The 26,283-nt window shown below is 41.1% G+C and overlaps 3 protein-coding genes across 4 annotated transcripts in view; 2 read left to right on the top strand and 1 right to left on the bottom strand.

Moving 5' to 3' along the window:
* LOC135394976 (sorting nexin-25-like) overlaps positions 1-26,283 on the bottom strand; it is a 115,819-nt gene that overhangs the window by 25,419 nt on the left and 64,117 nt on the right. The window lies entirely within an intron of this gene.
* Positions 154-17,874, top strand: LOC135394977 (CWF19-like protein 2). 2 transcript variants are annotated; one of them, XM_064626114.1, is made up of 19 exons: positions 154-336; positions 473-509; positions 596-652; positions 726-803; positions 899-1,021; positions 1,647-1,856; positions 2,399-2,555; positions 2,953-3,015; positions 3,073-3,216; positions 10,125-10,510; positions 11,668-11,742; positions 11,805-11,870; positions 11,936-12,047; positions 13,231-13,325; positions 13,404-13,520; positions 15,115-15,270; positions 16,867-16,947; positions 17,009-17,110; positions 17,619-17,874. In XM_064626114.1, exons 2-19 carry the CDS (start codon positions 492-494, stop codon positions 17,775-17,777), a joined length of 2,199 nt encoding a protein of 732 aa, XP_064482184.1. In that variant the 5' UTR covers positions 154-336; positions 473-491; the 3' UTR covers positions 17,778-17,874. The 2 variants fall into 2 exon arrangements, with proteins under 2 accessions (XP_064482184.1, XP_064482183.1); XM_064626113.1 differs by having other exon boundaries at positions 2,953-3,216.
* On the top strand, positions 20,453-24,066 carry LOC135394979 (protein YIPF6-like). Its single transcript, XM_064626116.1, has 7 exons — positions 20,453-20,553; positions 20,924-21,043; positions 21,100-21,178; positions 21,289-21,331; positions 21,504-21,626; positions 22,484-22,644; positions 23,303-24,066. Exons 1-7 carry the CDS (start codon positions 20,527-20,529, stop codon positions 23,416-23,418), a joined length of 669 nt encoding a protein of 222 aa, XP_064482186.1. The 5' UTR covers positions 20,453-20,526; the 3' UTR covers positions 23,419-24,066.

Genomic DNA, 26,283 nt, shown 5'->3' with positions numbered 1-26,283 from the left:
TTTGTGTTCGCACATTCCACAAAACACTTGTATATAAGTTACGTAATTTTCATGGACGCGTACAGACTAATCCTAGCTTTAACAGTAATTGCCATTAAGTTACGTTGATTTACGCCCGCAGGTGATGTGATGGCGCTAAAAGAAACGAAAATAAAGATGGCGCCGTCCATCGCTCGTCCCGGAGGCCAGCGAATTTAACGAAAGTTCGCCGATTTTCGAAGGCGATTAAAGCGCGATTCAGTGTAAGGTGCTTTCAACACGAAAGCCACTGCACTAGATATTCGCTGAGAGCTGACAGTAAAGTCGTTTGAGCAGAAACACTCGTGAAAACGATCGGTAGGCTGATTCTGTGTCTCTTTTCACAAGAAAATTAAAGTTTCTCACGTATATTGTAGAGGAAGTGAGAGACAGACAGCTGCGAGGGAGGCGCGGTGCTTCAGCTGATAAATCTCTCTTGTTACTATTGTTTCAGGAAAACTGAGGATAACAACATGAACAAAGTAAAGAAGGTACCTTTCTCTAATTTCATGGTCGCTTGTGCTGTGTCACTGAACAAAAGGAATACACATGGAATGTTTATAACAATTTTAAATAGCACAAGAAAGAGAAAAAGAAGCACAAGAAACTTAAGGCTGAAACTTCGGAGAGTGCTGTAAGTATGCAAAGCTGCAACTCTGTTGATAATGCAAGCTTGGCATCTCAGTGGTGTTTGCATTAAAATTTAGGATTCATCGAGCAATGATGAATGGGTTGAAGCAGGAAAGGCCAGCACAGAAGAGAGCAAACCCCCTCCAATGCAGAAAGTGAGACATTAATTAAATTAGAAAATACAAAATTAAATTCGAGCTAATTATATTAACAGGTTAATAAATGATGATCAATGTTCCGTGTGATGCAGAGAGACGAATGGATGGATATGCAAGACTCTTTCATCCCGACTTTCACGACGAAAGACTACAGAGCTGAGAAGAAGGCAAAGAGGCGAGAGGAAGTGAGCAGGGTTGCCAGAATGACAGACACGGTAATGTATTATTTATACTTAAGTGTATATATGCAGGGTATCATAACGGACATGCACCAAAATTTAAAAAAAGGGAAGACTGAACACTTCACACAAATAAGAAACGTTGTTAGCAGTCACGTATCGTAATGTAGTCATCAGTATTGTTTCATCAATTTGTAATATCCTTTTGCCCAAGTTATCAGCAGTTTTTCTTCATTTGACAACGAGCTTATTAAAAGCCTTATCCATTAGCGAGCGCCGTTAATTGAGTGCGAACATTGCCAGGAACTACCGATGAAATATGTTACGCCCTCAAAAGCAGCAATCGGGAGCACTACTTCTACTCTGTGGCAATAAGTAGAAGCAGTAGAGTAAACACAGTTCTGTCTGGTAGTACCTGTTGTCCACTTTGTGTCATATTTATTTTTATTTATTTATTTATGCAAATACCTGAAATGCCCGCGAGGGGCATTACATGAGGGGGGTGTGAACGAATAATACAACAAGAACTACACATCGCATAATGAATATATTAATATAAACTAGCACGCGAGGTTACATATGTTCAGTAACACACAAACAAAATAATACAAGTAAATGAGACACACTTTATAATAAAAAAAATATGGTCTCATGCACGCAGCCGGGAACGCACGAACGAGAATTGAACCCATACTGGAAAGAGGGTGGAACTGGTCTTCCGCAAGAGGAACAACCCAAAGAACTGGGCCTCACCCAGTCCAACATTGGAGATGGTGGGCTGAAATGGCTCAGACGAGCGTACAGGCGGATACAGGAGCAGGCGGAAGAAGAGGGGAGGCCCGTTGAAGAGATAGCTGCACAGAGATATGGGGTAGGTGCCCTAGCTTATCAGTTTTCTGATTCCAGCTCTGATGTGTGATATTTACCTTTTGTAAGTTCTTCTCAAGTGTCATAATTAAGGCCCCTAGCTTTGTAAGGTGGATAAGGTGGAAAGTTAACGTTTCTGCGAACTGGGATTTACAAGTCCGGAGGATTCCGTGGGCAAAAGAAAATGAGCAGAAAAAAAAAAAAGTTGCAGCATTCCCCCAAGATTACTGATTATAGTCCCACATGCTTTTCAAGCCTTTCATAACTTTTCAGTGTGCAAACAAAATTTGACTCAACTCTGACAATTTCTCTCCGGGCATTCCTCTTGTTAAATTTTCTTTCATCGTGGTTGTATCAGCTGATCAGGTTTAACCCATGAAAATGTCGGAGTCTGATCGAAATCCTTACATAATTCTGTAATATATAGAATATTCTGCGAAAAACACGATATGGGGTGAAACGGCAGTTTCCCAGAGACGTGGCCAGTTCCGTGAAATTTTGCAGAAAGAAGGCTAGGGTCTGTAGTCATAATTTATATTCTCGCAGTCACTTGAGAAGCTGCAATCCATGATAAGGGAAGCAGAACAGAGATGTGGTGTTGGCAACAGTGGTCGTGACAGGGACCGAAGACATTATGACAGGAGAGATAGCAGACACGCACGAAGGACTCCGCAGGACACTCAAGAGGAACGTTATCATGCCTGTGAGTTGAACGACTGAAGGACAATGCAGAGTTAAATATCAGTGTTCATTCCAAATCTGAAATACTAATATTGCGATCAACAGTTGGAATTTTTGTAAATTCTACCGACAACTGTAAAGAAAAAAAAAAAAAAGTAACTGTCTTTTAAACCACTGTACTATCAAACCATCAAAATTTTATTGTAGCACCATGGTGGCCTTTGTAGAGCTTAGCTAGACATTCCTGTTCACTTCTCGAACTTTATTTTACTTAGGGTGCAAGTTGGGTCAGTTGTGTCGAGCAGTTCACAAATTAGAGTTAGGACCTCCTTCTTTGAAGCGTGATCGCCATTCACTTGCTCTCCATTTGATCCGAGATGCTTAAGCATTCTGGGAGTTGCAAGAGGTTTTTCTTTCAGCGCACCGAAAAAGTTCAGCATCTGACAGCAAGTTCCGAAAGCCATTGGATGATGACGGGAACGGTGAGGGTTCGGACGATATCAGTTCTGAGCGTTATAAAAAGAGGGATAATTTCAAAGACAAACCAAGGAGCCAACTTTCAAGAATGCTACGACCATCGGAGAGCGAGGAAGGTTCCAGTTGCCAGTCGTGGCGGTCGGAGCGCCGATCGAGTTCTAAGCCAAGCTGGATGAAGAAGGAATATTACGAGGAAGAAGCGAAAGGTAAAAGGGGGAACTGTATGAATAGCGGAAAACATTATATATTCCATCATGATGGCCACTAACTACTTCTACAGTAGTTTAACTATAACTACTACCTACTTCACAATGGAGTAGTTTAACTAGTAGTTTTAACTACTTTTCAGGGGAGGTAGTTAAAACTACTTCTTTAACTACCGCAATGTATTTCAACTACATCTATAACTACTTAACGTTGTCCATCAACACCAATCCCATTCTATAGTGTTCTCGGACAACTAAATATGAATCGCAAGCGGCGATAAAAGCAAAGATCTAGTACACATGCACGGCACAATTGCTCTGCACCTCCGTTCTCATCAAACAAGTAGCTCGAGGTAAAAATCGGAAGCGCAATCGTGCCGTAAAGCTTGCGGCAAAATCGGAAGTAGTTGGCGCCTGCAGTAACCTAACTACTGTAGTTAACTACTCAAAACAGTAGTTTAACTAGTAGTTGCCACTACATTTCTGCAGGTAGTTGATAACTACTTTTAAGCTACAATCAGGTAGTTTAACTAGTAGTTTAACTACATGTAGTTAACTACTGGCCATCACTGATATATTCAACGTGAATAGTTTGCTCTTACTTCGGTGTCTTACGTCACAGTTGAATTACAGTTGCGAGCGCGGACAATAATCCATGTTCAGTGATCAATTCGCGATATAATTTTGCTTTTCCGCGGAATTTTGTAAGATAAAATTTGGAGTTTTGCTGCACAAATTCTCGAAGATATGTAGGCGGTCCGACTTTTTCGGGTTAAATGTCGTTCCCGGATTCGGGTGTGAAAAATTGAGTGCTTTTGATACAATCGGGTGTTATCCAAAACAGCACATGATGCAACAATAAGTGCGCTTCGCATAGTTTATTGTCGCGCTCAGATAATATTTTCATCAGATGTGCGCACAGATTGCTACTGAATCATGCATGTGATACGTAATACAGTTGAACCTCTATATAACGAATTTGTAAATGCTGGCTCTTTGTTTCGTTAAATAGAGATATTCGTTAAATGGAACACGCCACGGAGGAGAAGTAAGGAGAACGAACTTCTCGAAATGAGGTTGCTGTAATGCACTCTTTCACATGTACTTGTGTGTCCAGTGTGAGCAGAAAAAATATTTTGATAAGTAAACACGTCTGTCGTGCATCGAGGAACGATCTCGCTATGAATTTTTTGCCTACAGTTTTTGTTAGTGCAAAGCGAGAAGCTTTTATTTTAGAATGCGGGGAAGCCGCCGTGAAGGGGGCTCCGTGTTGCCTTGAAGGCTTGAATGTCTCCGTAAGCGTAGTGCTGTCGCAGTTTTGCAGTCAACAAGCTGTTCTCTTTTTTTATTTGAGATAAAACATGACACCCGAAGAAGCACAAAGGTTGTTGTCCGACATCGTACAGGATATGGTACGGGTATTTACATCACCGCCAACGCACAACCAAAATATCAGCTGAGATATCAGTTCAAATATCAGCTAAAATATCAGCTAAGATCTTAGTTAAAATAGCAGCTAAAATGTCAGCTAAGATATCAGTTAAAATAGCAGCTAACATAGCAGCTAAAATGTCAGCTAAGATATCAGCTAAAATATCAGTTAAAATATCAGCTAAGATATCAGTTAAAATATCAGCTAAAATGTCAGCTAAGATATCTGCTAAAATATCAGCTAGGATATCAGTTAAAACATCAGCTAAGACATCAGCTAAGACATCAGCTAAGATATCAGCTAAGATATCAGCTAAGATATCAGCTAAAACATCAGCTAAGATATCAGCTAAGATATCAGCTAAGATATCAGCTAAGATATCAGCTAAGATATCAGCTAAAATGTCAGCTAAGATATCAGTTAAAATAGCTAAAATATCACCTAAAACATCAGCTAAGATATCAGTTAAAATATCAGTTAAAACATCAGCTGATATATCAGCTAAGGTATCACCTAGATATCAGCTAAGATATCTGCTAAAATGTCAGCTAGATATCAGCTAAAATGTCAGCTAAGATATCAGCTAAGATATCAGCTAAAACATCAGCTAAGATATCAGTTAAAATATCAGTTAAACATCAGCTAAAATGACAGCTAGATATCAGCTAAACTGTCAGCTAAGATATCAGCTGAAATATCAGCTAAAACATCAGCTAAGATACCAGCTAAAATATCAGCTAAGTTATGAGTTAAAATATCAGCTAAAACATCACCTAAAATATCAGCTAAAACATCAGCTAAAACATCAGCTAAGATATCAGCTAAAATGTCAGCTAAGATATCAGCTAAAATGTCAGCTAAGATATCAGCTAAAATATTGGTTAAAATATCAGCTAGGATATCAGTTAAAATAGCTAAAATATCAGCTAAAACATCAGCTAAGATATCAGTTAAAATATCAGTTAAAACATCAGCTGATATATCAGCTAAGGTATCACCTAGATATCAGCTAAGATATCTGCTAAAATGTCAGCTAGATATCTGCTAAAATGTCAGCTAAGATATCAGCTAAGTTATCAGCTAAAATACCAGTTAAAATATCAGCTAAAACATCAGTTAAGATATCAGCTAAAATATCAGCTAAGATATCAGTTAAAATATCAGTTAAACATCAGCTAAAATGTCAGCTAGATATCAGCTAAGATATCAGCTAAAATATTGGTTAAAATATCAGCTAGGATATCAGTTAAAATAGCTAAAATATCAGCTAAAACATCAGCTAAGATATCAGTTAAAATGTCAGCTAAGTATTCAGCTAAAATATCAGCTAAGATATCAGTTAAAATATGAGTTAAAACATCAGCTGAGATATCACCTAAAATATCATCTAAGATATCAGCTAGATATCAGCTAAAACTGCTGCGTGCGAATGGGGCTCTAAGATAAATGTCGACACAGTTCTCTGAAGTCGGTCCAGGACGCACGATCCCCCTGCGGTAGTTGTGACATAGGCCGCCTGATACCACTACGAAGTGAGGCAGTAACAAATCAGCTAAACATAGGGTAGCATTATCAGCTAATGGTAAACATTATCAGCTAAGATATCAGCTAAATATCAACTAAGCTATCAGCTAAAATATCAGCTAAGATATCACCTAGATATCAGCTAAGATCTTAGTTAAAATATCAGCTAAAAGGTCAGCTAAAATATCAGCTAAGATGTCAGTTAAAATAGCTAAAATATCAGCTAGATATCAGCTAAGATATCAGTTAAAATAGGTGAAATATCAGCTAAGATATCAGATAAAACATCAGCTAAAACATCGGCTGAGATATCAGCTAAGATATCAGTTAAAATATCAGGTAGATATCAGCTAAGACTCCTGCGTGCGAATGGGGCTCTAAGATAAATGTCGACACAGTTCTCTGTGAAGTCGGTCCAGGACGCACGATCCCCCCTGCGGTAGTTGTGACATAGGCCGCCTGATACCACTACGAAGTGAGGCAGTAACAAATCAGCTAAACATACGGTACCATTATCAGCTAATGGTAAACATTATCAGCTAAATATCAACTAAGCTATCAGCTAAGATATCTGCTAAATGTCAGCTAGATATAAGCTAAAATGTCAGCTAAGATATCAGTTAAAATATCAGCTAAGGTATCAGTTAAAATATCAGCTAAGATATCAGTTAAAATATCAGCTAAGACATCAGCTAAGATATCAGCTAAGACATCAGCTAAGATATCAGCTAAAATATCAGCTAAGATATCTGCTAAAATGTCAGCTAGATATCAGCTAAAATGTCAGCTAGATATCAGCTAAAATGTCAGCTAAGATATCAGTTAAAATGTCAGCTAAGTTATCAGCTAAAATATCAGCTAAGATATCCGCTAAAACATCAGCTAAGATATCAGCTAAAATATCAGCTAAGATATCAGTTAAAATATCAGCTAAAATGTCAGCTAAGATATCAGTTAAAATATCAGCTAGGATATCAGTTAAAATAGCTAAAACATCAGCTAAGATATCAGTTAAAATATCAGTTAAAACATCAGCTGATATATCAGCTAAGGTATCAGCTAAAATATCAGCTAAGATATCTGCTAAAATGTCAGCTAAGATATCAGCTAAAATACCAGTTAAAATATCAGCTAAAATACCAGTTAAAATATCAGCTAAAATATCAGCTAAGATGTCAGCTAGATATCAGGTAAGATATCTGTTAAAATGTCAGCTAAAATATCTAAGATATCAGCTAAAATGTCAGCTAGATATCAGCTAAGATATCAGCTAGATATCAGCTAAGATATCAGCTAGATATCAGCTAAGATATCAGCTAAACTGTCAGCTAAGATATCAGCTAAAACATCAGCTAAGATATCAGTTAAAATATCAGTTAAAACATCAGCTAAAATGTCAGCTAGATATCAGCTAAAATATCAGCTAAAACATCAGCTAAGATATCAGTTAAAATATCAGCTCAGATATCAGCTAAAATGTCAGCCAAGATATCAGCTAAAATATTAGTTAAAATATCAGCTGAGATATCAGCTAAAATATCTAAGATACCAGCTAGATATCAGCTAAAACTCCTGCGTGCGAATGGAGCTCTAAGATAAATGTCGACACAGTTCTCTGTGAAGTCAGTCCAGGACGCACGATCCCCCCTGCGGTAGTTGTGACATAGGCCGCCTGATACCACTACGAAGTGAGGCAGTAACAAATCAGCTAAACATAGGGTAGCATTATCAGCTAATGGTAAACATTATCAGCTAAATATCAACTAAGCTATCAACTAAAACATCAGCTAAGATATCACCTAGATATCAGCTAGATATCAGTTAAGATCTTAGTTAAAATATCAGCTAAAATGTCAGCTAGATATCAGCTAAAATGTCAGCTAGATATCAGGTAAACTGTCAGCTAAAATATCAGCTAAGATATCTGCTAAAATGTCAGCTAGGTATCAGCTAAAATGTCAGTTAGATATCAGCTAAAATGTCAGCTAAAATATCAGTTAAAATATCAGCTACGATATCAGTTAAAATATCAGCTACGATATCAGTTAAAATATCAGCTAAGATATTAGCTAAAATGTCAGCTAAGATATTAGCTAAAATGTCAGCTAAGATATTAGCTAAAATGTCAGCTAAGATATCAGCTAAAACATCAGCTAAGATGTCAGCTATAGCAGCTAAAATGTCAGCTAAGGTATCAGTTAAAATAGCAGCTAAAATGTCAGCTAAGGTATCAGTTAAAATATCAGCTAAGATATCAGTTAAAATAGCTAAAACATCAGCTAAGATATCAGCTAAGATCAGTTAAAATATCAGCTAGATATCAGCTAAGACTCCTGCGTGCGAATGAGGCTCTAAGATAAATGTCAACACAGTTCTCTGTGAAGTCGGTCCAGGACGCACGGTCCCCCCTGCGGTAGTTGTGACATAGGCCGCCTGATACCACTACGAAGTGAGGCAGGAACAAATCAGCTAAACATAGGGTAGCATTATCAGCTAATGGTAAACATTATCAGCTAAGATATCAGCTAAATATCAACTAAGCTATCAGCTAAAATATCAGCTAAAATATCACCTAGATATCAGCTAAGATCTTAGTTAAAATATCAGCTAGATATCAGCTAAAATGTCAGCTAGATATCAGTTAAAACATCAGCTAAAACATCAGCTGAGATATCAGCTAAGATATCAGTTAAAATATCAGGTAGATATCAGCTAAGACTCCTGCGTGCGAATGGGGCTCTAAGATAAATGTCGACACAGTTCTCTGTGAAGTCGGTCCAGGACGCACGATCCCCTCTGCGGTAGTTGTGACATAGGCCGCCTGATACCACTACGAAGTGAGGCAGTAACAAATCAGCTAAACATACGGTACCATTATCAGCTAATGGTAAACATTATCAGCTAAATATCAACTAAGCTATCAGCTAAGATATCACCTAGATATCAGCTAAGATCTTAGTTAAAATATCAGCTAAAATGTCAGCTAAGATGTCAGTTAAAATAGCTAAAATATCAGCTAGATAGCAGCTAAAATGTCAGCTAGATATCAGCTAAGATATTAGTTAAAATAGCTAAAATATCAGCTAAGATATCAGTTAAAACATCAGCTAAAACATCAGTTAAAACATCAGCGAAGATATCAGTTAAAATATCAGCTAGATATCAGCTAAGACTCCTGCGTGCGAATGGGGCTCTAAGATAAATGTCGACACAATTCTGTGTGAAGTCGGTCTAGGACGCACGATCCCCCTGCGGTAGTGGTGGCATTGTGTGTTCTTGTCCGAAAACCCAAAACAGGTGCGAAACGGCGTCGGCAACGCAAATATCTACACTCTCGTGCCTACAGCACGTGACAACCAAAGTAACCAACGAAAACACGCGTGAGGACACCGGAGAGGGGAAGGTTTTTCCTCCGCCTCCTCTTCTTCTTCTTGGTGAAGGAGAAAGACACGTGCGGAAGGCTTTCGTCGCCCAGAGACTTTGTGAAATGGAGGTGACCAAACGAATGTATTTCGTTAAATCGAGTGCAAAAATACATTGGCGTCTATGCGGACGCGTACGTGCAACAGAAATTCTTAGTTAAACGGAGGATTTCGTTAAATCGACGTTCGTTATTCAGAGGTTCAACTGTGCATGATTAGAATTAGGGGAGAAATCGGGTTCAACCCGAATTGCTTTGAAACCGTTTCGGGAGGGAACAACCGCGCGCAATCGGGTTTAACCCGAAAAAGATGCGTAGGAAATCACAGAAAACTTCAAATGGATTCAAAATTTTCCTACAAATTCCATTTTCTAGACATGTTCGGAACATTGAGAGAAACGCTTAATTTGACTAGAAAGGTTATAAATTTTGATAAGGGATTCTAAGCGTGTCGGAAGACCCTCTAAAATTTCTGCCCGATTGCAGTGGGGTTGGTATACAGATCATGCAATAAAATGCTACCTTTCACAGACACCAGAAAACGACCTTCTCCGGTTCCTGCGCGACAGAAAAAGGATCATCCTGCTCCTGTCGCGCAGACTGCCGAAGAACAACCAAAACCGGCAGAGGAGACTAACCAAGGTGCGACTAAGCTCCTGTCTGACATGGAAATGAACGCTCTTGGAGCCAAGCTCATCAAAGCGGAGCTACTTGGCAACACTGCACTCTACAAGAAATTGAAGGAAGACATCGAACGCGCCAGGGCGGTGAGGGAAGCCGCTGGAAACAACGCTGAAGGGCGCACGACAGAACAGAGGGGGCAGGCGGAAGTTGTTGTCTTGACCAAAACAGACCACAGAGGGATGGCACGTCCGTTGCCGGATCCCATTCAAGGATCTGGGAAGAAGAAAATTAAGGTACAGCACATGGCTGTAGTAGTACGTTTACGTGGAAACTAACAGGCAAAAATGGGAAAAGTCTAGCACTCGCTAGTGAATAAGATGAGTATTTAAAGAGGTTGAAACATTTAAATAGTAGTTTATTTTTGCTAAAGAACAAGCTTTCGGACGAAGTCTGTCCTCCGTCAGACGTGATACATTGAACACTTGGTAGAGTTATTTATACGTACTAATGTGTATAAGGGAAAGGGGACAAAGACGGTGGCAAGGTTAGAGAGGACTGGGGCCATGCCTTCTTTTGTATTTTTTTCGCAGCCCTCTGTCCTCTCTAATAAGAATTTGTTTGCTCCTCACGACCTTCTTTGTCCTCTTTCTCTTATGCACATTAGCATAAGTATCTCTACCAAGTGTTCAGTGTATCGCACCTGAGGAAGGAAGGATGGATTCTGTCTGAAAGCTTGTTCTTTAGTAAAATAAATTATTTAAATGCTTCCATCTCTTTAAATACTCATCTCACCTTTATGTGGGGAGACATTCAGTGTGCTCTTATTTTGTACTCATTTGCTGGAGTAGTTTCTCTGATCACGCTTGTGACATCATTTTCCGTGTTTGCACACATTCGAATATATTAGTCTAGCTAGAAGACTGTTGGGAATAGTTGTCACTTCGGCCATTAAAGGGTCCATGAAGAGATTCTAAAAAAAGATCAGATTTTTGTCATATTGCATTCAACACGGGTGCAGTTCATGCGCAAAAACCCGCCCTGCAAGCGGACTGACGTCACTTACATCCTTTGGTCACTCCGAGGTTTCATCAAGCTAGCCCCCTAGTGGCCAAGGTTGCCTGGCTTTTACGTCACAGCCAGTTTCTCCGTCGTGCTGGCAGCGATGGCGTCTAGGCAGAACCTTTTTTGGACTTCATTTTTAGTTAATATCTCCTTTAATGTTGGGTTCTACTCTGCATGGTGAATGGGTTAGTAACTAGGAATCCGTTACATATGCTTGCAGAGGTTTTTGGGATCTCTTCGTGGTGGCTGTGGCCCATTGGCCAGACACAACATTTTCTTCCATACTGACTTTCACAGTTTTGTATCTTCAATTTATCGCGTAATAGATACAAACAGCGATTTCTCGCAAATTTTTTGTTTTGTTTCCACCGACATTTCCATATTTCAGGCTGCCACGCACGACAGAGATGGCGAACGCACTTCCTACTTTGCAGACGACAACCGCTTTAGTCTCAAGGAAATGGTATGTGTTTCGCGGAGAATTATGGGTGAAGTGACACGACATTATTAATGGCTCCTCAACAGTTCCAGCGCGAAAAGGCAACGACTGCGGAAGACCAGAACCTGGAGTTTGCCCGTCTTGCTGGAAAGGTGGGCTTACACAAGTCCTGCGTTTGCAAAAAAATTCGCCATCTTTACCCTCCGCAACTTTCTAGGTAAAGGCATCAACGAGTCAAGAGGACTTTGATGATGCAGCCACAGACGTAGCAGCGAGGTTTGACTCGTCGGCCAGGCAGGATGCTCATGACAGGATGAGAGCCATCACTGGTGAGTGCCTGCTGCTTGTGTACTGGTAATGTAGTATTAATATTCGCGACGGAATAATAAGCGTGAAAAATTGTAGCTGTGAATAAAGTGTCGATCAAGGTACACTGATGTCGGTCAAGTAGTTGCACTGCAACAAGCGAATGCTGTATTACAGTAAAACCTCGTTGAAGCATACTTGATGGGAAAGCAGGAAAAGTGTATAGCTACCAGAAGACGACAAATATACGACAACTTACATGCTATAAAATGAAACCAGAAGAGTACTGTAAATAAATGACAGACATACTATAGCATTCTTTTGGTAGGCATCACCATTCTTCGAGTCGGCTTCACTGTATGCCTGTGAGCGTTAGGTGAAGCCTACTTTGCGGAGCTGTCAGTGTTCCTGGACTGCGCGTATGTTTTTGTCTAAAGTGTTGTGGCTGCGGCTGAGGCGTCGTAAGCATTTATTAACGCCGAATGACAGAAATCCGATTTGTGTTTCGCCGAGCTGGCTTCCCGTCAACAAGAACAGGTTCAGACAGATTTAGACCGGGATACACCAGGACAAGACCATGACAATACCAAACAACAATGCGTGGTAATGAACGAAAATGCCAGAAGCGCTGACGGCGCTGAAATTGAAACTGCGCCAGTCGGACCAAGTCACGTGACAATGATGATGCCGGCGATGGGCACACCAGCACAATCTAGAAACCTTGACAGCATGTTGTGTTACTTGCATACGCCTTGTGTGCGAAATATATTCTATGCACAGAGAGTGAAGGTAAAATTATGTACAGTGCCACCCAGACTGCCATCCAAGAGGCTGCTTTCGAGATCGTACGTGACAAGAAAGTGCATACTAAACGCATTGGGTTTAATGGCAGTAGAGTCTGGGACTTTACGCGATTACATTTTAAGCAGAACTATCGGTTAAGCGAGCACGTATTAACAAGGTCCCAGTGACCTTTGTTTGCTTCATCTCATGAGCTTGATGACTGCTGGCATTGTCTGGACCTCCTCACTGTTACCTGCCTAGCATAAAAGAATTAAAAGTGCCACCATTCCTGGAGGTTATAAAGCCAGCATTAGGGGGCCAGACCTATTATCAAAGAAGCTTCCTCACGGAATGGCACCTGCCAACTGAAGCCCTAACAGATCTTCACCTTTCCCTTTGTTTGACTTCTCAATTTGCTTACAGAACATAAGAAGATGACAAAGTCATTGGAGAAGTGCAAGTACTGTCTGGAGAGCTCCGAAATGAGGAAGCACCTCATTGTAGCAATCGGGCTCAAGGTAAGGCGCTAGTCTCATTTATGGTGATGAGATAACAGCATTATGGAACTAAACGTTCACTCTGCTTCATTGTTGCAGACATATTTGTGTCTCCCGCCGTACCTGTCGCTCACAGAGGGGCATTGCCTCATCGTGCCACAGCACCACGTAACATCAGGAACGCTGGTCGACGAGGACGTTTGGCTAGAGATGCAGGTGGGTGGCAGAGTACTATTTACCATAGGATCGAGAAGTTACCCATCAAAAAGAACTCGCTACGAGTTAAGTTACCGTGTGAAAAATGTAATTAAGTTAATAGCTAAGTTCTTCAGCCTGAAATGTAACTCGCAGTTACAGAGTTACTTAAACAAAGAACGAGTTACCTCCAAGTTACTTCGGACACAACGTAGCACTACGCAGGTGCAGCGTGCATGAGCAGTTGAGTTACAGCTTGAGTTGCCTGTGGTGGAATGCAACACACTTAGATCGTTTTTTGGTTTTATGTCCAACAATTCGAACGCTTTACATCTTACTCCCTGTGGGCGCACAATGGTTCAGCTTCATTTGAATGGCAGCGGTTCTTACTTCCTGAATAAAATAGTGTCATTGATTGAATATCACGTTTTATGGGAAAAAATGCCATGAAGGAACCGGAAAGAAAGCGAGAAACTATGTGGACGTGAGTGAAAAGCAAATTAAAAGTAACTTGTAACTTAGCTTAAGTTACTTTGGGAAACTGAGTTCCTCTGAAAGTTACCACGGCACAAAAGTACCGAGTTAAGTTAGAAGTCTCCGAGAAAAGGGACTTAGTTAAAGTGACGAGTTACCTCGAACTCTGCTATTTATTACCTGTGTGCAAAAATTAGGTTACATATGTGCTAGCTCTGGAGTGAAAAGCAAATTAAAAGTAACTTGGAACTTAGCTTAAGTTACTTTGGCAAAGTTACCTGAAAAAGAAACGAGTTCATCTGAAAGTTACCACGGCGCAAAAGTACCGAGTTAAGTTAGAAGTCACCGAAAAAAGGAACTTAGTTACAGTGACGAGTTACCTGGAACTCTGCTATTTATGACCTGTGTGCAAAAATTAGGTTACATATGTGCTAGCTCTGGAGTGAAAAGCAAATTAAAAGTAACTTGGAACTTAGCTTAAGTTACTTTGGCAAAGTTACCTGAAAAAGAAACGAGTTCATCTGAAAGTTACCACAGCACAAAAGTACCGAGTTAAGTTAGAAGTCACAGAAAAAAGGGACTTAGTTACAGTGAGGAGTTACCTCGAACTCTGCTATTTATTACCTGTGCGCAAAAATTAGGTTACATGTGTGCTAGCTCTGGAGTGAAATGCAAATTAAAAGTAACTTGGAACTTAGCTTAAGTTACTTTGGCAAAGTTACCTGAAAAAGAAACGAGTTCATCTGAAAGTTACCACGGCACAAAAGTACCGAGTTAAGTTAGAAGTCACAGAAAAAAGGGACTTAGTTACAGTGAGGAGTTACCTCGAACTCTGCTATTTATTACCTGTGCGCAAAAATTAGGTTACATATGTGCTAGCTCTGGAGTGAAAAGCAAATTAAAAGTAACTTGGAACTTAGCTTAAGTTACTTTGGCAAAGTTACCTGAAAAAGAAACGAGTTCATCTGAAAGTTACCACGGCACAAAAGTACCGAGTTAAGTTAGAAGTCACAGAAAAAAGGAACTTAGTTACAGTGACGAGTTACCTCGAACTCTGCTATTTATTACCTGTGTGCAAAAATTAGGTTACATATGTGCTAGCTCCGGAGCTTGTCTTATGTACTGGAGCACGGCTGCGCAGATTTTCCGAAAAGGCCTGACCAGGATGTTTGAGGACATGGAACAGGACACAGTCTTCATGGAGACAGCCATGGGGTTCAGACATCACCCGCACACAGTTCTGGAGTGCATTCCTGTTCCGAAAGATGTTGGAGCCCTGGCTCCCATGTATTTCAAGGTACAGGTTGCAGTGGAGCTAATTTTCGTTGGAATGGTGCAAATTTTTCAGGTTACATGGGGCTCAAACCGATTGACATTCATACGTTGATTTGTAATGATAGGTTGATAAGTAAATTTTAAAAAAATATGAAGAAATTGAAATCGACATTGTATGTTGAGCCATTATAGTGTACTTATTTGCATAGTAATGTACATTTTTTTAACAAAAAATGCAATTATTCGAGTAAATACCGGAATAGATTGCTACACGTGCATTCAATATCGCAGTTTGTTGCATGAGGAGTAAACAAGTTTTTATACGGTAGATTAGTACAATTTATCTTCATACTAGGAATCATGCTAGTACGTACATATTTTGTTATACGCAATATTGACACTATAACCAAGTTAGACATTTCTTTTAGCTCGCAGTGCTTGTATGCACTCCATCACGTCAACCGTCCTTAAAACAAATCCCGTGATAAGAACCATCTGCACGTCAAATTAAGAATAAAATAGAGGCTACCGGTAGCATGGCAGAGTGGACAAAATCATTCCGCTCCTTGCTGATAGCTCCAAGGTCGTGGTTCTGAATCCTGCCACCGGCTGTGTTGCCCGGGTTTCCCAGCAGGCTTTCCAGACTGACGTTGGCAGTACCCCTGAAGTTGGCCCTGGATGTAGTAAAACCCGCGGATAGCGATATCGCGTATAACGATATCCTTCGTAAAACGATTGTTCATGATTTTACCGTCAAAATATACATTGTTTCTATGGGGAAACGACCCGCGTATAGCGATGGAGACCGCGGTTCCGAGTACTCGTATAACGATGTTGGGAGCTGTCCCGTGCGCGTAACCTCGCGACGAAAATCGCCGCGATAAGATACAGTAGAATCTCGATGATACGAATCTCACGGGGTAGCGGAAAAAATTCGTATAATCCGAAATTCACATCAAAAGAATTAAACAAAAATAAAAATTCAGGCAAGAAAATAGACGGCGACTGTTCATTTTCCAATACTGTCAGTGAAAGAGGTAGGTGGTAACGCTTGTTTGTCTCCGTATTTGGCCAATGCTGCTCAAATTCGCGAGATGATTCAAAAGGCCTAGCACATGCTTTCCACCCGCGAGTTGCGCAACAGATTTCTAAAGCGAGCTTCTCCTAAAGCACACAGGCGTTAGGTGAAGCCGACTTACGGAATGGTGACGCGTAGTGTTGCCAGAAGTTGTCCTGCTATGTTCCCTGATACCCTCCACGAGTTCTGATCGCTGCTTTCCCAAGCCAGTGCGATGTCACACAGCTTCGCGGTTTTTTTTTAGCATCTGTTTCTTTTTCTTTTGCTACACGCGGGGTGACGCGCGACTTTTCGGGGACGCGCCATTTATGTCATCCCTCGTTTAACGATGTATCCCGTATAACGATAGAATTCGCGATTACCGTCAATATCGTTATACGCGGGTTTCACTTACACTAATCCCCTGTCCCCCACACCTCTCACCATCTATTCATGTCTGTATGCTGCTAATAACCACAGTTGCTTGGCAGTGCTAACATGGAATCAAAAACTGTTTGTGCTATACACGGTATGCTGACCCAGTCCGTTCGTTAACTGCAGAAAGCCATCCTGGAGTCCGAAACCGAGTGGGCTCAGAATAAAAAGCTGGTGGACCTGTCGCAGAAAGGACTGAGGAACTCGGTAAATACTATCGAGACTTTCTAACGCGTTCCCGCACGAGGTGACCGATGTTTTCCCGCAGATTCCGAGAGGTCTGCCGTACTTTTCTGTGGACTTTGGATTGCAGTCTGGCTTTGCGCACGTCATCGAAGACGAGAAGGAGTTTCCTTGGTATTTCGGAAAAGTGAGAACGATGTTCCTCCTCTAGAGATGACCTTTAGGATTGCTTGAAACCTGCTTAATTAATGAAGAACTCTATGGGGAGTGACCATGCACAATATTTTTGCTGTACATCGTGGTTACGAAAACATCTTGAAACCATCCACTGTGTGGTATGGCTCAAGCCCCTAGCTTTCTGCTGTGGAAAATTAACGTTTCCGTTAAGTGGGATTTACAAATCCGTGGGTATCCGCAGACAGGAAAGACCAAGGGAAAAAAAAAAGTACCGGCAACGTTCTCCCCAGATCGCTAACCGACAGGCATTGCAGTTACGACCCATCGGGTTTAACCCACGTAAATGTCGCGATCCACTGAAATCTTCGCATAATTTTGTGACATGTAGAATATTCTGCGAATAATAAATAATTTCAATAAATTGTGCTGCTTTATATGATCATGTTGTTATGCAAGAATGCTAGTTTTTTTTCTCTCGCAATGCATGGCAGAAAAAAAGCTATTTTAATTTTTCTCAGGAGATTATTGGTGGGATGCTCGACCTGGAGCCACGACTGTGGAAGAAAATGCAGCCTGAGAAGTTTGACGATCAGAGGAAAAAAGTTCTCCAATTTGCTGAATGGTGGAAACCCTACGATTGGACAGAACGCGTTAAATCGCAGCTGAAGGAATCGTAGTTGAGATAAGCCCTCATCTGTAAATATCGATGCTGAAGTGTGGACTGGTGTAAATGCTCATAATGTGGTATAATGCATTAAATCTTTGGAAACGAAAGAATTAGTAAGGTTTGCATCATTAATTTAATTCTGCTTCTTTCCATATTCTATTATAACAGGTTTCCCTCTGAGGAGATATCCATTGCATAACATTAAAGCCTTCTCTGCAGATTCAGCACCTGAAACAATATACAAACAGTACATCTGTATCTGATTCCCCAAGTACTTCATTTTTCATTCAAATATCTGCAAAAAATAAAAAAAATAAAGAAAAAAAAGTAGCCTAAAATCCTAATATTCTGAAGAGCAATAAGCACCATTTGATAAGTATGCTTCAACTATCAGCACACTTCCTTGTAGGTATTTCCAAAGTCTGTTAAGAAGAGAGAAAAAAGTTTTATACTTACTAGGAAACGTGACAAATGCTTGTCCTCTGAGGCGCCCGGAAAGCAGACGATATTTTACGACTGCGTCGTCTTCATCGAAACGTAGAAATAGAGCCATCAGTTCTCTAACATCTGTTTTGGGATGTAAATTCTTGAGGTACAAAATCTAGAAAGAAGCAGTAATTCATTATTTGAGTACAGGCTGTCGAGAGACAAACTTTGTTTCCACACCTCCTGCAATGTATATTTTGTGACGGCTAAGCTTGGCACAAAATCTCATTTTCAGCTTTCATATGGCTGGCAAAAACGCGATAGAACCTCATTATCTCGATGGAAATTGATGTTCTGAGGCTGGAACACAGAAGAAGCTCACTATCTCACTTCACTCATTATCTCAAAACGCTTCATTTTCAGTCTGCAGATATTTCTACGGAAAAATACCTTCATCAGAGCTACATGTCTTGGCATGACCAAGATACATTTCCAAAAGGTGCAAACACTTCCTTGCTATCTGCAAGCCAGAACTAAGTAAGTGACAGTGAATATTTCGTTGTTCCTCTGTCGAGACCTCAAACAAATGCATCTGGGTGGCAGGGATTTCTTTTTGAAACCACTGCCCTTTTGTTCAGTAAATCATGCACGCATTGTACTGAACGACACAGTATTTCTCTACGTGCCGTACTCAGTGATGTACAGTTCCGTGGACACACTACCCATTCAAACTACGACATCAGTGAAGTGAAAGCATCGGCTGTTCCTATTGGTTCTTGTAATCATGTGACCTCTCCCGCTGCCAGCTGCTGTGATGTCACAGTCGGATGAGTTTTGGTATTCGTGGTGCCAATTTTTCATTCATCTATTTTGCCCCTGTGCTGTAAAGCTTGGAACGCATGTTCACATTCATTCAAGTAACAGTCCTTTTTATCTATCCGTCATTAATGTGGGGCAAAGTGCCATGGACATGATGGACTCAATTTTTTGCCCCCTCGTCACTACATCACCATTGCAAGGAACCTGAAGATTACAGGAAGCAAACAAACGACCATTAGGTTTACGTCTGTACTCCCTGTAGTTTCTTCCCTGCTGATTATAAAGAAAATGGTGGTCATAAAGAAAAAAACAAAAGAAAGAGCTTACATTTGATTTTTCTCCCGGACTGTAATTTTGAAACCGTGGCAGTTTGCAAATTTCGTCACTGCGCAGTCTGTTGGCAAGAATTTCGTCCTCGGGTAAAGGAACCACGGTATGTAACCTCATTGGGTCCGCGGGCTCTACGACTTCTTCCGCCCTTTCGTCCTCTCTCTCGTTTCTCTTTTTCCTCTTCCTGCTGTTCACTCGTTCCATCAAGGACTTCGAGAAATCCAATATGTGGCTCAGTGGATCTTTCGGGAGTTTTGTTTCACTGCTTTCGTCATTTGTTTCGGCGTTAAGCTGTGTATCTCTCAGGACTTCACTGTCCAGTGCTTTGTGGTGCCTCACTTTCTCTCGAATTTCATCGAGTTTTTCCATGAGGGCAGATGGTTCCATGCGCGTGTGCATCTTCATGTTTTCCTACGGGACAAGACGTTGAGAACAGGTGGTTGAAAATCCTTCCTAGTATGACGAACTGTTTCCTTGTTCAGGTTTTTTAATACTACTTACCAAGCTACCAGTGTGTTTCAAATAAAAATCGACCTCATTCTCCGTGAGGCCACAACTAAGCAGGTGCTCAACATTTTTCTTGAAGTTATCCGCAGACACGAAGTCGTGAAGAGTTGAAGTGCCGGCCTTTGACAGAGGTACCTGTTTCTCTCCGACTGTGAATGACTTGTGGCGCTCGAACTGCCTGCGAAGTCATTACAGATTTGGTGGTCTAGCAACTACACAGACCCTAAGCGTGTGATGGAAAGTAAGACTCAACTCTTTCAATGATATGCTGGTGTCCAACTGACGATTCAACATTTGACGCAGGAACTTTTCTGCTTCATTTTCTTCTTCCGCTTCCCAAGTATCATATTTGCACCATTTTTCGTGCGTCCCAACGCAAAGACAACCACGTGAATGGCAATTCATCGCTGTTTTCAACTAAGCAAATGCTGGAGGCTGGAGACAGTAGGAGCAGTACATGAATCAGTAGCAGAAAAGGCTCAATGCAGAAGTAGGCCGCTGCTTCACTTGCTCTATTGGCGAATAAATGATATCTTTGTTAAGACTCTGGTATATAGCAATATAATTACATAAGTTACTTTATGTTTAATTTTGCAGAATTTACAAATATCTAAAACTGTGCTACATTTTCCCAAATCAACACGCCATTCCACCACTGTTAGTTGCGTATCGCTGTCATGGCGGACCGCGGTGGAATATTTCAGGTGAGTTGTCAAAGCTTGCCAACACACCTTCGCTACGTCAAATTTAAACACCGTATCAACGTCCATGGTGAAGGTATATGCTCGGCGTTACCCAGACTCACAGAAACAGTGCTGATCTTCTACCTTCCAGTTGCTCTAGTTCAGAGATCGTTGTTCCAGCTGAAGGAATAGCGGGACCAAAATGAATTCATTTGTTCCGAACACGGATGAGTTCCTGGTTCAAATCACTAGAATAATAAAATATCGGTGTAGTACAGCCAAGGTATCGACGAAGATCTTAGACGTTATGAATATCAGGTTGCACCAATCTGGTAAAATGATCGGGGCTCTGTGTTGTTCGCCAACGCTAAAGTTGTCTTTTGCACTGCAGAACAGTGGATATCAGAGACCACCATTTCAAGAAGCCAGTCTCGAAGGAGACATTAATGCCGAACTACCATCGGAAGACAAAGTATTCAACACCCTCGATGAGCCTGTCGTTACAACTATCGTAAGTTTCGGTTTCATCACCTGTGGACATAGTCATGTAACTATGACTCATTCTAGGGTCGTGACCTGAAAGCGATTGGTGTGAAGTTCGTTCATGTCCTGTACCCGAAGCAAAAACGAACACTACTCAAGGACTGTGAGTGCCTGATGCGCGGAAATAATGACGAAACATATTGATTCTATTCGGCATGATATGAGAGTTGCACCAGTTGCATATGTGTCTGCAGAATGTCACTTGCTTTTCAGGGGATCTATGGGGACCTCTCATCCTATGTGTCTTTCTTGCATTGTAAGTCCATTAAACTTGTTTTTGACTGTAAATTTTTGTCTGTAAAAGGTAAATTTCCAGGATTAAAAAAATTTGTGATGGGTTGTACTTGGCTCCTTGTGAGAAAAATGTCCTCGTCTAGTTTTTGTTTTTCAGTTACGTTTGAGAAAGTAATTATACCTGTTGTACGCAGAATGTTACAGAAACCCGGTGCTCCGCAAGACGACGGAGCCCCACAGTTTGCGCAAGTGTTTGTTCTCGTCTGGGCAGGAGCTGCAGTGGTCACCCTTAACTGCAGGCTACTTGGAGGTGCCATGTATGCATCTAATACTGAACATCATATTATCTTTTACACTCTCGAACTTCCGTATATACCAGGGAAATGTAACGGAATATTTTTCGTTTCCGTTACCGCCTCCGTTACTGGCCCATATTTGTTTCTGTTTCCGTTACCACCATATTTGTTTGCGTTTGCATTGTACGTTTCGGTTTTCGGTACCGCCTCCCCTCCCTTTCTTGTTTGTTATTTTCCTTCTTTATTTTAATAAGCTTAATTTGAGCCAGACTTAATACCTCTTCGTATATATTCTGAAATCTATCTGAGGACTTTAGGGATATGTGCACACAGCAGACATCATTTATTAAAAAATATACTACGTTGTTGTCTTTCAGTAGCTAATACTATGAACATGATTGTTAAGAATGTTACTCACACTTGCAACTTGCAAGCCATAATAAGCGCATGAAAACTATGCTTGTTCTGTTACAGTTTGATTGTTCATTTTATTTGTAGTTCATCAGTTAAGTTTAGTTTGCTTAATTCAACTTGATTTTGTAAATTTATCTGAATGATATGTTTAAATGATTGTAATAATTCGGGCCCTGCAGGTACCCAAATTATTACCGTAAATTATTTTTGTTTCTGTTTCTGGTATTCTTAGCGTGCAATATCTGTTTCTGTTACCTGCTATAATTCTGGTGTAATACACTTTCTGTTTCTGTTGCTGTTTCCGTTACCTTCCCCTGGTAAATACCAGTTTTGTAAACTATACCAATGTCGACCAACAGTGACCAATTTTGTACCAATACAAACCTGCCTGCCCTCTGAACATACCTATTTCCACCTGATTAGAAAATTCAAGCAGCAAAGCTTTCCTCATTGCTTTCTTTCAGCTCATTTTTCCAGAGCGTTTGCGTCCTTGGTTACTGTCTTCTTGCGCCCTGCATCGCACTACTCATCTGCAGGGCTATCCTGTTGGCCGGAGAACAAACAGTCATCCTCTTCTTCATCAGGTTTTTCGTCACAATGCTGGGATTTGGATGGGCCACTTTTGGTAAGTGTATGTGAGAGTTGGCATGCAAAGTTAATTACAAAGGACAGACATCCATGGAACCATACACTATAAAAAAAAATTGTCTTTCGCAGTAAAAATGGGGTATTCGAGACACAGAATGAGTGCACTTTAAAGAAAAAGAAAAAAAAAAAGTTGGGTATAACATGTCTCCTTCTGTGCAGTAATCTATGGGATTAGTAAGTGGGAGCAATCTTAGTGCAGCTATGAGTGATGAGGCAGCTTTTGTAAATAGGACCACAAGCGTTACTATTGTACAAAGGCCAATGGAAGTGATATCATTATAAGTAAGGTTGTTGAAGTCACTATGAGGGGTTTCATTGTAAGAAGGATGACTATGGCATGGTTTCACCAATCTCGATTGACTGAGATCAATGGTCCCTTAACTCGAATTTAACGCTTCACCCCGCTTCACCCAAGGGAGCTATTGCCACTGAAACATTAATCACATCACCTACTACTAACATTTGTAAAAAAGAATTGAGTTTTAGCAACCTTTGATCTCTGTTCAAAGTTAACCAGCGTTGGTGAAACTGGGCCTATAATAAGGCTCTGCTGAAGAGCCGACCTGTAACAGCTGCAGTATGTGAATCATGTTATGTTGGTGGCTGAAAAAACTATCTTCATTCTCTTCCCACAGCTTCAACAGCTTTTCTTGGAGACAGCCAACCGTCAGGGAAGAAAGCGCTGGCCGTCTATCCGATATGCCTCTTCTACTTTGTCATCAGCTGGTTAATAGTGTCGAGGTCACCGTAGGCGTAGCGGTGTAAAATCCTGCGACATCTGTCAGTCCACTGTGTGGGTAGCCAGACAACGCCGGAGAGATTAAATGACCAATTTTTCCCGTGTTGGCCAAACTTTCCTGAGCAAAGGAAATGTACGAGTAGGCACATTGAATGTTTGCCAGAGCGTAGAGTGACAGTGAAGCCATTCCAAGCCTTTTATCTTATTCTTTGTATATTGTAGACAAAGTGCTTCTTCCTTTTCTGCTGTATTTTTTGTTTTTTTTGTTCAACTTTAAGAGGAAGAAAAAAAAGACTTTCATTGAGATGCTGTGATACATGAACCAGCTTTTTGAGACAGGTGTGTATGAATGTGGGGCCGACGTACCATTCTTGTTCTGGAGATTTTCAGAAATTGGCAACGCAGGGATGCACCAGACTTCCTTCATTTGCCCTTGACGACGACATGTGACATTTTTAGTTGATTCTTACGCTTCAGTTATTTTCTGTTTATAAGTATTTTTTGACGCATCGATTTCTGTATCGTTACTATTGAAAGACTGATATCTGCTCTAGACAGCATTGATCTAGTCAAGTGTGTTCAGCTGCATTGCAGCTCATTTTCTATTATTCGTATGGGTGTGTGTCAATAAAACATTTTTTTTAGGCTGCTTGAAAATATAGAACGTGTGTTATACTTTTCACGTAGAACACATCTTTGGTGACGTGTGGATCTGCCATCCGTCCAGTATTTGGAAGTTGTTGCGATATGTCACTTATTTCGTTCTGCAAGTCACAACTTCGTTACGTTCACATCCCACTGGATACGGCATAAGGAATTTGTAAGAGCGTTAGCCCAGTTTAGGCTTGCTTTTACAGCAAACTTTTTTTAGCTACTTTTTGTTATTAACTTTTTAGTTATTGTTGTTGTTACTTACTTTTTACTTAGCTTGTAGTCAAACTTTTACAGTTATTTACAGTTAGGGCTGGCGGGAGGCGGGTGGGGCCCCGGGCCTCTTCGGGGGCCTGCATGACCGACCCAAAGGCCAGTCATAATTACTTTGAAGTAGAAGTACTTAGACTATGGTATCCAGGCGTGAGCAGGGGGCCTGGGCATGGCCCATCCCTGTAATTTCTCTCTCGGGGCCCTGCTCCCCTGCCCCTGCCCCTGCCCAGTTATGCAGCTCCCACCTGTGAATGGAGATGCCAGATTTGTGCATAGTTTTCAATATAGCCATATGTTGAAACGAATTTCTGTTTTTTTGAATTTGTTATACAGTCAAACTCCTTTACAACGAAGCTCAGGGGACAGCAAAAAAAAATCGCAGTAAAGGTATTTTCGTTAAAAAGGATGTCTATTATTGGACCTATAGGCTTCAGCGGGACCGCAAAAAAAATTTGCTGTAGTGGTATTTTCGTTAAAAATGTGTTCGCTATAAAGGAGTTTGACTGTACATGAGTAAGATAAAAAGATCAAATTAAAGTTATTAGGAATGCCGACGTGCAAGCTCTCCCTCCTACTGATAACCTCAAGAAGCACCATTGATAAGATGCGGCTTTACATGATAATGATAAATTGATAATTCGTGGCATTACGTTGCATAGCTTGCCATTTTACAGTTTGAGCATTCAAACTAATGTCACAAACTAAACAAATTTTTGTTCAACTTTTTAAAGCTAGACACGGAACACCACTTGGCCCTTCCTTTATCATTCCTGTCCCTTATCTTTGTCCCCGGATTACGCAAGTACGAGCAACAATGTCCACTTTGAGAAACCAGCGATAATTAAGCGTACTTTCCTTTAAATCTGGAGACAAAGCCTCTCCCGTCCATCGGACTCCGGATAAAAGCAATCCTTGCCCCGTAAAGACGGCAGAGGGATTAGACGACAAAGTTTTCTGAGTGACCACTTATGAGCCAATCAGTGCCGGGGGCAGACAAAGGGGCAACTTTCCTATATTTCAGTATTTTTAATCTCTTTCTATTTAAGACTACACTGGGCACGTGCTAAAGATTGGTAAGGTCGTGGAAGCAGATGGTAGATGCAGGAAGTATTGATTTATTGATTTTCGCCTTTTATTTTCTATTTCCTTATAATCTCTAAGACCTAGGACATTGTGGAAACCGGTTGTACCCTCACTTTTGTGGTATTCTTCGGGTAGTTATTTTTTATTCCGTATTTTCGCCGCGAAGAAACTGTGGCTATGAGAGGTGGACAGACGGTGAGAAAGGACAGCAGGAAGGAAAGGGGATAGTATATGCGCCCTGGCCAGGTTGTTCGCGGAACTGGATCAACATTCGTCCGAAAACTCTGTGGCAAATCCAGAGAAGATATGTCAAACGGCTGGACCACAGCATGAGGCCTGAGGTTGCAAGACATCATTTCGTGGCAACACTGCCTAGCGCTCGGAAATTGCCAGGTCGCCGCCCGAGCTGGATCACGTGACCGTTGCCACCCGAACATGAGTGGCAGGAATCTAGCGGTTCACTCGGATCACGGTAGGGGCATCGCGGTCGCTCGTCTTCGGGTTCCGTCGTCTGCTAACCCATGCGAACTTCGACGTGCGGGCCAATGCGGGCCCTCGCTACCCTCGCGATGAGGATGTGACGACATCGGATATAGTTGGGCAATTCGCTGCCCAGTCGCTTCGAGGCCGGGAGGAAAAAGTGCTAACTGGCAAATTCCCTGCGCTCGGAAAGTGCCAAGCGAACATGAGAGATCTGGTAAAAACGTTTCCATGAAATGACCACCCCAATTCGCCATTAGGAACATCACTCTTCCGAGAAAAACTCCAATGTTTAACGCCTCTCCTGAACACTTCTTACAATGTATAAGGCGTGCGTTATACAACGGTAAATACGGAAATTATTGCAACTAAGTACGTCTAATTGTTTCG

This window comes from Ornithodoros turicata, chromosome 5, assembly GCF_037126465.1.
Source record: "Ornithodoros turicata isolate Travis chromosome 5, ASM3712646v1, whole genome shotgun sequence".
NCBI classification, from domain to species: Eukaryota; Metazoa; Arthropoda; class Arachnida; order Ixodida; family Argasidae; genus Ornithodoros; species Ornithodoros turicata.
Note: the sequence above shows the minus strand (reverse complement) of the source record. Positions and strands in the feature narration are given on the sequence as shown.

Coding starts and splice junctions, on each gene's coding strand:
- LOC135394979 (XM_064626116.1), top strand. CDS start 20,527: ATGGCGGACCGCGGTGGAATATTTCAG. Junction 20,554..20,923: donor ACCGCGGTGGAATATTTCAG/GTGAGTTGTCAA, acceptor TTTGCACTGCAG/AACAGTGGATATCAGAGACC. Junction 21,179..21,288: donor ACGAACACTACTCAAGGACT/GTGAGTGCCTGA, acceptor CTTGCTTTTCAG/GGGATCTATGGGGACCTCTC.
- LOC135394977 (XM_064626113.1), top strand. Junction 2,556..2,952: donor AGAGGAACGTTATCATGCCT/GTGAGTTGAACG, acceptor TTTTTCTTTCAG/CGCACCGAAAAAGTTCAGCA. Junction 13,521..15,114: donor ACGTTTGGCTAGAGATGCAG/GTGGGTGGCAGA, acceptor ACGGCTGCGCAG/ATTTTCCGAAAAGGCCTGAC.